The following is an 11,314-nucleotide window of genomic DNA, read 5'->3' on the forward strand; positions in this document are numbered from 1 at the left end:
GAAGTACAGACTGAACGGATTGTCAACACATCCCACCGCTGTATGGCCAGATGAGACGCAAACTACGTTTTCTCGACTGGATAACCAGTCTCGCTAGTAAAGTTTTGATGGATGAAGACTGCAATCAAGGTTAAGGTGATTGCGGTGGCGTACAGGAGTCGTACAGTAAGCACGCGTGAGTTATAATAATGCGTGTATGAGTGCTCTTGACGCACTGATCGCACATTGTATGTATGCACAGGCACAGACATTTCCATACATTCAAGTTGTTTCCACACACATTCGCGATAATGTTTTGTTTTATCATGTTTATGTTGCTGTGTTTAGTTATATGGAATGGATCTGAGTACTGTAGATATATGCAGTCAGCAGGCGGTTGGTTTAGGGATTTTTTGGTATCACCATGTGGTCCTGTGCGGTTACGCAACTTGACTTCTCTAAAATGTAAAAAAGCTATTTGCTGTTGCACTGTACACATACTATACAATTATATATGTATATATATATATATATATATATATATATATATACACACACACGCACACACACACATATTCTATCTGTCTTATATCTGTTTGGTTTCCTCCTGTTCACTTTCTATCCATTTTTGTAAATAATCTATTTAAAATTAACGTTTAAGTGCCAGCACTTGACCAGAGCATATCTCTGTTTTTATATTAGACCTTGAAAACCTTTTATAGAAATAGTTCCTTAAATTACGGCACAGTTTAAAGGCTGAAACGGTACTGCATAGCAGAAATAACCCACATGAAAACTAAATTAACATTTAAGCAGTAGAAATAAACACAAGACATGGATGGCTGACCTGTTTCTTTAATGCCTGAGGCTTTGGGAATGTATGTGGCCTTTGGTGGATGCTTTGGTAACACCCATGGTATCCGCAGCACGCAGGACTAGGCGGGTTTCACCGCTTATAAATACACCCACTAGACAAGGCCTAAATTCACACTGCAACCTCCCCGTCTCATGCCTGAGAGAGTGTGGTGAGCAGTATAGTTGATATCTATAGTATATTATGTGTGTGAACGTTCCGAGTATCCGTGTTGGTGGACTCTGCGTGTGTGTGTGTTTATTTATAGTGCTGAAGAAATATAAGCCTACTCGTCTGCAAAACAATTTCATCTGACCCGTGTCCTCCAAGCCTGGACTTGGCATTTCATCTCACACACGTCACTGTAAAATCAGGTTATATAAAGTGGATGGAAGGGCAACTCCGAGCACATGGCAGAAAGTCTTATCGCTCCAGATATAAATTATGCTTATATAGACGAATCAAGATGTAACTCCCATACACAAACACACTTAAAGAGACATAGCTGTCAGAATTTCTCAGAATATCTTATTTTATGTTCGACAGAAGAAGTCATACAGTTTTGGAATGATATTAGGGCGAATAAACGATGACAGCATTTTCATTTAGGGGTGAACTATGCCTTTAAGGCAAAGCAAGTAACTCTAATTTGTAGTAAACCGTATTACTCACTAGATGTTTGACTCCACCCATGACAACCACTCCAACAACCAGGAGGCCAAAATCTGCAGTGGAACTCTGAAGAATCTGCAGTAGGTGAGCCTGATGTTTGCTTGAAGATTGGGTGAGTGGCACATCAGCCAGCCAGTGTCTCCTCCTGCTGTCGGTCAGGTTTACAGTGCAAATGTTAAGGGTCAGGAACCAGGCCTTTCAGAGGCCCAGCTGGATAATTCAAACTCAAAAGGCCTGCCGTAGCAGAGTAAAGAAATAAAAAAATGGGTCACATGGGTTGTGAGAGACAAAAGAAAAGCAAAGCTAAACAAAACAAAAATTTAAATACTAATAGGCTACTAATAATTTAATAAAATAAAGCAAGGCAAAGCAAACTTTACAAACACAAACAAAACAAAAAAATCAAGAGTAGAGAAAAAAAAACTAAGAGAAGAGCAAATCAAAGCAAAATAAAGCCAAACAAAAAAGCAATTCAAAGCAAAGCAAATCAAATTAAAAACAAAAAGCAAAGCAAAACAGCAAAGCCAAAAAAACAATTCTAACAAAATAAAACAAACAAAAAAGCAAAGCAAAGCAAAATGAAACAAAATAAAATACACCTCTAACATTTCGCATGTATTATTTACAAAAAGAAAGCTCAGGTATATGAAAAGCATTCCTAAAGGTGTTTCAGTACATGCCAAGTGACAAAAGCCTTTCGTATATTTTGAATGACACTCTGATGCATTCCAGCCACAATGCCACAGCCATGGGTTTGATTTTCAGGGAAAGCATTAAATTATTAAATGTATACTCTGAATGCAACGTCTGCTGCTTTGGATAAAAACAACTGCCAAATGCATGAATGCAAATCTATCAGTCTGTGTAGGAGATCAAGGGTACATAAAGGAAAGTAAATATTGTTGAGAAAGTAAGAGCGGGATGTTTCCCAGCATATAGAACCACAGCGTAGTTCTTGGCACTAGTTCAAGCTCACTACTGGTCCCCAATGAGCACATTGGAACTTAACAGTACAATGGAGATGCACAAGGTTTTAAAGCCGCACGGGTCTTGATTACCCTCAATAACTGCACAAAAATTCGGCTCATTCTCAGTGGCTGATTAAATAAAACCATGCCAAAAGTGACCACAGTGTTTACACATTTTGGTGTCATTTCTTGACATTAAACTGGGAAAAGAGAAATGATTTTAACATGACATCAGCTTAAATTTTTATTTATATCGAACTGCCAACAACATGGAAAATGTCCAATCTGAAGGTTGTGTTCAGTGGACCACCATGCAGTCTCACATTATAAGTAACTCTATTCCTCATAAAAACAAATCTAGTGAGGTAAGAGTAATGCTGGTGATTAAGTGTTGCTGTATCTGCATTCATCTCCATTTCCTGCTTACGAGGCTACAAACCGAAAGACTTCTACAATGAAGGTAAAAAAAAAGAAAGACCTGAGCTGACTTTGCACACACCCACTGTAAGGATGCTTTAAAAACGGTTCTATTAACATTTGCAGAAAGTCTTACCACTAGGGGGCCCTATCCAAATAATCCAAACAGTCTCTAACAACTTCCCTCTTGAACAATTCATCAGCTGTATTAAATCTGGTTCTGCTTCATGACCTAACACAGTAAGCAAAATAGTTTAATGTACAAAATGTTTGTATTTTTAAATTATTAGGTTATACAAATACATACAATATTACTATATTTTTACCAAACTACATAGGCTCAACAATTTGCATAATTATTCAGATGTCTTGAATCGGAAGATTGATGACAAGAAGTGACAAGAATTACAGCTACAATAAACATCACTGTTTTGACTATAGTGAATATGTTGATTATGATCTATTTCTGGTTGCCGCTTACATCCAGTGTGACGAGGTCATGTGAAAAAAAATAAAAAATCTAACACTGTACTGTTTTAAACATTTAACGTGGAATAATGATAACTGTTTTAATTACTTTAAAAACAGTAGGCAGATTATAGTATAATATGGTATAACATATAGTACAGATAATGTCTCTTTCTCATTTGTGAAAACCACAGGTCACTCAGAGTTGCACTGCTCTGTTCTTCACCTGTCAGACGTCAAGAAAGAAAGAAAGCTCATTGGTGCCTGCTGCTGGACGTTTAGAGAGAAACGTCCGCACAGACACTTACAATGTTGTTGTTGTTTTTTTCTTTTCTCTCGAAGATTAAAACACCCACTCACGTGCTTAATCTGTCCAGTAAACCCCCCTTCAGCACATGGGTGACCCGTATGCAGAGGCGGTCAAAGTACACAACTCCATTACATGAATGAAAGTATGTGAAAATACATACTGCTGGTCAAATATTACTCCATTACAAGTAAAAGTTGTATTCTACAATGAAGGTAAAAAAAAAGAAAGACCTGAGCTGACTTTGCACACACCCACTGTAAGGATGCTTTAAAAACGGTTCTATTAACATTTGCAGAAAGTCTTACCACTAGGGGGCCCTATCCAAATAATCCAAACTGTCTCTAACAACTTCCCTCTTGAACAATTCATCAGCTGTATTAAATCTGGTTCTGCTTCATGACCTAACACAGTAAGCAAAATAGTTTAATGTACAAAATGTTTGTATTTTTAAATTATTAGGTTATGCAAATACATACAATATTACTATATTTTTACCAAACTACATAGGCTCAACAATTTGCATAATTATTCAGATGTCTTGAATCGGAAGATTGATGACAAGAAGTGACAAGAATTACAGCTACAATAAACATCACTGTTTTGACTATAGTGAATATGTTGATTATGATCTATTTCTGGTTGCCGCTTACATCCAGTGTGACGAGGTCATGTGAAAAAAAATAAAAAATCTAACACTGTACTGTTTTAAACATTTAACGTGGAATAATGATAACTGTTTTAATTACTTTAAAAACAGTAGGCAGATTATAGTATAATATGGTATAACATATAGTACAGATAATGTCTCTTTCTCATTTGTGAAAACCACAGGTCACTCAGAGTTGCACTGCTCTGTTCTTCACCTGTCAGACGTCAAGAAAGAAAGAAAGCTCATTGGTGCCTGCTGCTGGACGTTGAGAGAGAAACGTCCGCACAGACACTTACAATGTTGTTGTTGTTTTTTTCTTTTCTCTCCAAGATTAAAACACCCGCTCACGTGCTAAATCGGTCCAGTAAACCCCCCTTCAGCACATGGGTGACCCGTATGCAGAGGCGGTCAAAGTACACAACTCCATTACATGAATGAAAGTATGTGAAAGTACATACTGCTGGTCAAATATTACTCCATTACAAGTAAAAGTTGTAAAGACAGTACAAGTACAGTACTTGCTTTTAAAAGTACTTAAGTACCAAAAGTAAATTTCCTTTTTTATGTCAATGCACTGTTATTATTGTTGTATGTAATATTAGGGGTCATACGATGCTTTTTTAAAATTTGGTATTTGGTGTAACAGAATATGTTGACATGCTTTAATGTAAAAAAAAAACACATTCTTTTTCAAATACTGTACATGATTGTAGGTCCTCTATGCCCCGCCTCTCTCTTCCGACAAGCGCAGTGTGCTCTGATTGGCCAGCTGACCCAGTGCATAATACTCAAGTAAACGTACTTAGTTACTGTCCGCCTCTGCCCGTATGCCAGTGGAGATGTCGGACAACCGCTAATAAAACTTGTTTCAAATCCATGTATCGTTGTAGATCATTGTAAAGCCATCAAAACCTGATCAAAGATCAACATAAGTTGTTTTACCACAAACACGCACCCTTCCCTACAGCCCGACACAATAGATTGTGCGTCAGTGGCGGGTCACATAACTGCCTATTCAAATGTTTGTGCACAAAAATGAAAGCTAAACTACTGAACATCCCTTCAGCATAGACTGTGTGACATCCTGTGAGCTCCGTATCGCTCCAAATTATCCAGACACAATAGATTGTGCGTCAGTGGCGGGTTACACAACTGCCTATTCAAATGTTTGTGCACAAAAATGAAAGCTAAACTATTGAACATCCCTTCAGCATTGACTGTGTGACATCCTGTGAGCTCCGTATCGCTCCAAATTATCCAGAGACATGAACAAAAAGAGAGTACACTTCGGTAAGTATTTATTTTGTTGCGTGTTATTTTATTGCTTTCTTCAAAGCAAATGTGTTAATGTAAATTTACTTTAAAATTATTTAAAGGCAACGTTTTAAAAATCTAATTGCACACTGACAGAATGAGAAGGATTCGTTTTGGCTTGCTCTTCTGTGAAACATAAAAGATAGGCTATTAAAAATGTGTGATGTGCATATTTTTGTTGTCGCCTCTAGCAAATGATATCCACAGAGGAAGAAGACAACGAGATTTTCAAAGAGATACGTTCATGCAGCTTCCGTATAGACGTACATACGGTAAGGTCACAGAACTACTAACGTTTTGCTATAAGAATGTACGCCGATAATGTAGGCCGATGGACACCGTCCAGCCCTGACTTTCCCCCGTAAGCTTAGTGCCACTCACATGGCTTCCCATTATGTTCGACCTAAAGCAAAACCTTCAAAATCGTTAAGGTAAATAGGCTACCTAACCTAAGCTCTAGTTGTGTGCAATGTTGTTTTTGTGGTTTGACAGCATGAAGAACGTCTACACAGAGATACTGCTAAATGAACGACGCACTTTTTAATTAACAGTTAAGTTGCGCAGTTGCAAAATCCTTCATTTTTAACTTTTGTTTTGACAGTGCCTAGATTTAGGCTACTATTTGGAACCGACCATCTTAAATGTAGTCATGTCTTGACTCACTGAGTCAGTCAGTAGCCTAAAATAAACAATTAAATGTAATTACATTTTGAAACCAAAATAAAGGATATACTCAACATTAAAATATATATTTTAAATACAAAATATTTAAATAAATACAAACAAGTAAGACTTTCTCATAAGGTAATACAGAAATATGTTTGTGTGTTCATCATACACAGGGAGAAAATGGTCCCATGGTAGGCCTACTTTACATGCTCAACAGAACCATAATCAGCGAGAATTACCAACAAACAGAGGTGAGGTGTAATGGATTTTTTAATGAAATTACTGAGGAAAAAAAAAAAATTCAGGATGACTACTTTATGTCTCATTTAATGCATTTTATTTGAATTAGGTTATGGCTCAAATGTCAAGACAGTTTTGAATATAATTATAAAGGATCTGCAGCCCTTACATTCTGTGACAAGACGTTATCTCACAAGGACTCTACAATCCTCTTTAGATGTTCAGTTAAGTGCCTCATGGATCCGAAATGAACTTCAGAACCTTTACAGGCACAAGAGGGTGGAAGTACAGAATGCAGTCAATAATGCAAGTAACCTCGCTCTCTCAGCGGAGTTGTGGAGATCCAGTGAGAAGGGGTTTTACCTGACAGTGTCCTGTCACTTAATCAGTGAAAACTGGAAGCTGAAATCGCATGTGCTAGATACAGCCCATTTACTCCTCAAGCATACAGCAGAGAATGCAGTAGAGCACCTTTTGAGAATTTCAAACGAGTGGAACGTCACAGAAAAAACTCAGATTGTGGTCACAAATATTGACGGCATAAAGAAGGCCCATAACAATGGATGCAGATGGACCTATATACCTTGTTTTGCTCATACTTTGGATAGAGTTTTCAGAGAAACCATACAGGGAACTGACTGCGAATCTGTACTCAGGAAATGTCAGCAGATAGTTGCGTTTTTCCACCAAAGTGACAAAGCCTCGCAAAATCTCCAGCAGCACTGTGCTTCTCTCAATCTCAGGCAAAGTGAACTGACTCAATCCTGTGGTCTAAATTGGCTTACTACTCTCCATATGCTGAAGAACATCTCAGAGCAGTGGCAAGCCATTTTTAAGGTTTTTGTCGACAGACAAGTGGATGATCTTTGCCTGAATGAGAATGAAAGAAAAATAATGGAAAACACTGTGGCAGTGCTAAATATTCTGAAGGATGTCACAGAGCAAGTAGGAAGTCAAGGGTTCAGCCCAATCTCAAAAATCATACCGCATGTCCAAAAACTGCAGGAGAGGCTGATAAACCAATGGATGGTGGGGAATGGAATAGCGAAGAAACTGTCAGAAATATGTGACTATCATATTGGCAACATCAAGAAAAACCTTTGGTTTAGAGTTAGCACAGCACTGGACCCGCGATACAAAACTAGCGTGCTGCAGGACTCTGGAATTGAAGATATCACAGCAGAAATCAGGAAACAGATCAGAGGATCTGCAGAGCACTGCAGTCGTGACACTGAAAGTGAAGAGTCAGTCTTTCAAAAGTACTGGAAAACAACATGCATTTCAGTGAACCCTCTTGATTTCTGGAAGAGCAATGAAGAGTTTAAAAAACTGGCAACAGTGGCCCGCAAGTACCTCACAGTGGTCTCCACTGCTGTTCCAATGGAACGTGTGCACCAGCTGCAAGAATCCCAGCTTGTCGACAGTAGAAACTGTCTGGAGCCAGAAAATGTCAATATGATCCTGTTTTTGAACAGCAACCAATGAAGTAAACACATTATGTACTATACATTATGTATAAAAATTTCCTTTTTTATGTAAATGCACTGTTATTATTGTTGTTGTATGTAATATTTGCAATACCTCTGAAGCAACTTACAATACATTAGCCTACACCTACTGAATACACTGACTAGCTAGTAGTATTTTTGGAATAAAGAGCTTTTAGAATGTTAAAAACTTAGTGATCTCACACAGCTGGACACATCTATGTGTAGCCATTCATCCACATTTGAACAGAGTGGACAGTGAAATTGCTGTAAATACAGACTGATAAGGAAGAAAATAAATCAAATCTGCTAAAAGTAAACTCATTATGTACTATACGTATACTTTATGTAAATGATGCTCAGCACTGAACATTTTTCAAATACGAAATGTCAAAATGTAAATATCGGTGGCATGGATGCCACCACATCCAAACCTGTAAGCGTCTGTGAAATCTATGTATTAATCTATGAATTCAAATGTAATTCATTTAAAAAACCTCTTTTAAAAAAAATCTTAAAATTATTACCAAACATTTTTTTAATTCATTTGTTACAAATAATATAGTAGACTACCTTAAAAAAAAAAACAGTGAGCAAGCCAAACACAGACACAATAGCAAAACAAATAAATAAGTAGAAAGAGATCAGAACCATTTTCTCAGAAACGCAACCGAAACTGAACAATAGAATAAGGTGAGGCAGGCAAGGTGGAGCTACATTTAAACCAAGTCAGAAGCAAGGGATTTTGCTCCCTCCATAACTGGATGGTTTTGATACTCATTTCAGGGCATTTTGAGAAGTTGGACAGTTCTCTTTTTTAAAATACTTGCTTACAAACTTGTTGAATATGCCGCAGATTGCATCTTCATTTGGTGAGTGTTAGATTTTCTCTTAAGAAATTATAGGAAGAATAAGCTGTTAAATTTTAAGGATATTATAAGTATACAGTATATCTACAGGGAGGACGAGACGGGTTCAAAGATACAGACCCTACATGAAGGATCAGCACAGGGGAAAAAGAGGTGAGAACATAAAAGGAGAACAATTCAATTCTCTATGGGTTCTCTTTATGGAGCGTTAACAAATGGGCAAACTAAATCACAAATTTAAAATTTGTCTTAAAATCAAACCATCTGTATTTAAATTTAAAATCAAACCATGCATACTTTTGCTTTCAAGATCCTGTGCTTGACGGTCATAATGATTCAATACTAAATTATATTATGCACAGGTAAAGCACACCAGACGAGTTTGTACTCGCAAGCACAAGTTTAAGGCGGTGTTCTTAAACCATAAATCTATTGACCATACTGGCTTTAAAAATTAAAAAGTTCATTTTTGAGCGGTGTCAGTTGACTAAAAATGACAGCACCTGACACACACACTTTTTCTTGCATTTTAACCAAAAATCTTGATCCTCGAGAAAATGCTTTCCATTTCCCATTTCCACGCACATACTCTTTTTCTTCTAGGTGATCAATGGAACCCCTTACTGGATATGATTATTTCAGATTTACATCCACATACCATAGTTGAAGAGCCTGGTTTCTTACATTTCTACAAATCTATGAGTGAAAGGTTCCAATATCCACCAACATCTACTGATATACTTTTAAAGCTTCAACAATTGTTTTTCAAAACAATACAAATTGTGCAAAAAGGTCTAGAAAGGGTAGATACCGTTGCATTGTCTTCTGAAGTGTGGAACACCACAGCAAACAAAACTTATATGACAACTACCTGTCATCTGATTGATAACACATGGACTCGGCGATCATATGTTTTGGAAACCACACCTCTACCCGAAGAATATAAACCCAGTAATTTTATTGGACAGCTTCTGAAAATAGCAGATAAATGGGGAATTGGAAGCAAGATTAAAGTGGTAGTGACAAATGAAGATGGGATAAAGAGAGACATGAAAAAGGCAGGATGGGATCTCATACCCTGCTTCGCCAACACACTGGATTTGGTCTTCAAGGAGACGCTTGAGACGTCTTCTGACTGGAAAGAGCTGGTGCAAAGATGTTGTAAAATATCAAAGTATTTTTCTAATGTTGAAGCACAAAGTCACCTCAAGGCGGCACAAAAAAAGCTGCAGTTACCGCAACATAACCTGGCTCAGTCCAAAGGTGATAAATGGCTTTCTACGCTAAACATGCTAGAAAGAATCTCAGAGCAGCATGAGGCCATACGCCTAGTGCTAATTGAATTTAACGTCGACTTATTGTTAAGCAAGCATGAAAATAAAAACGTAACAAAGACAACATCATCCCTCAAGGCGTTCCAGGATGTCATATCACCAGCAAAACGATACCACTCACTCTCAGACATTATACCGCAAGTGGAAGCAATAAGGAAGAAGCTAAAAGAGTTGCAACAGAGCGGAAATGAGTTTGCTAAGGAATTAGCACAACGTTTAAATCATCACTTCAGTAGAGCCAAAGAAAATGACTGGTTGACATTGAGCACCGCTCTTGACCTGAGATACAGAGACGTCGCTGTCTCGGAGAAGGGGATTTCCACCCGCATTAAGAAAACAATCATTGCTGAAATGAAACACCTGGATGAAGAGAATCAAGGGAGAAGTTATAGACAGCCAGACAATTTTGATAAGGTTCTGAGGAGATACTTGGAAAAGGAAATGTTGCAGAATGATTGGGATCCTCTTGCATTCTGGAATTTCCCAAAAGACGAAGACTGGTACCTGAGTGAAGTTGCACGCAAATACCTGGCTGTTGCATCTACCGCGGTCCCGGCTGATGTTGCCTTTGACATGGAGAAAGCCAGACTCGTGGCCAGTCGAAGAAGCAGCTTGGATCCAGAACATCTAAATATGATGCTGTTTCTAAATGGCAACCGTTTCCTCTCTTAACTCATTTAACAAATGTGAAAATGATCATAGCCTGTTTGTTGTGAAAGATGAACATTCACAAAACATGACATATTAGCTATTATTGTCTATCACGCTATCAGCATATCAATTAATATATATTGTAAGGGGTATACTGGTTAATTAAGGTATTTTTGTATTTAGGGAGTATTTACTTTGTCGATTCAATAGTCAATATTCAATCAGTGATAATATGTACAATGCATATATCATTCATGAAAATGACTTTGTCTGCACTTTGTCAGTAACTTAAGTGACTAAAAGTTTTAACCGATTTTACACAATTTCTTGACAAACCTGTAAATAAACTTTGCATTGAATCGCTCTTATTCTGCAATTAAAAAAAAACACATTATCCCCCAGTTCCACAGACAAGGCTTAAGCCTAGTCCTAGA

General features: G+C 37.5%; 2 protein-coding genes across 2 annotated transcripts; both read left to right on the forward strand.

Moving 5' to 3' along the window:
* Nucleotides 1-5,824: 5,824 nt before the first annotated feature.
* Nucleotides 5,825-8,031, forward strand: LOC107597833 (uncharacterized). Its single transcript, XM_016289026.1, has 3 exons — nt 5,825-5,902; nt 6,517-6,550; nt 6,649-8,031. The coding sequence occupies exons 1-3, from the start codon at nt 5,825-5,827 to the stop codon at nt 8,022-8,024; spliced, it is 1,488 nt and encodes a 495-aa protein (XP_016144512.1). The 3' UTR covers nt 8,025-8,031.
* Nucleotides 8,032-8,673: 642 nt separating this feature from the next.
* LOC107597842 (uncharacterized) lies at nt 8,674-11,058 on the forward strand. Its single transcript, XM_016289034.1, has 3 exons — nt 8,674-8,898; nt 8,986-9,048; nt 9,499-11,058. The coding sequence occupies exons 1-3, from the start codon at nt 8,874-8,876 to the stop codon at nt 10,899-10,901; spliced, it is 1,491 nt and encodes a 496-aa protein (XP_016144520.1). The 5' UTR covers nt 8,674-8,873; the 3' UTR covers nt 10,902-11,058.
* Nucleotides 11,059-11,314: the final 256 nt, after the last annotated feature.

This window comes from Sinocyclocheilus grahami, unplaced genomic scaffold (assembly GCF_001515645.1).
Source record: "Sinocyclocheilus grahami isolate Dianchi unplaced genomic scaffold, SAMN03320097.WGS_v1.1 scaffold238.1, whole genome shotgun sequence".
NCBI lineage: Eukaryota > Metazoa > Chordata > Actinopteri > Cypriniformes > Cyprinidae > Sinocyclocheilus > Sinocyclocheilus grahami.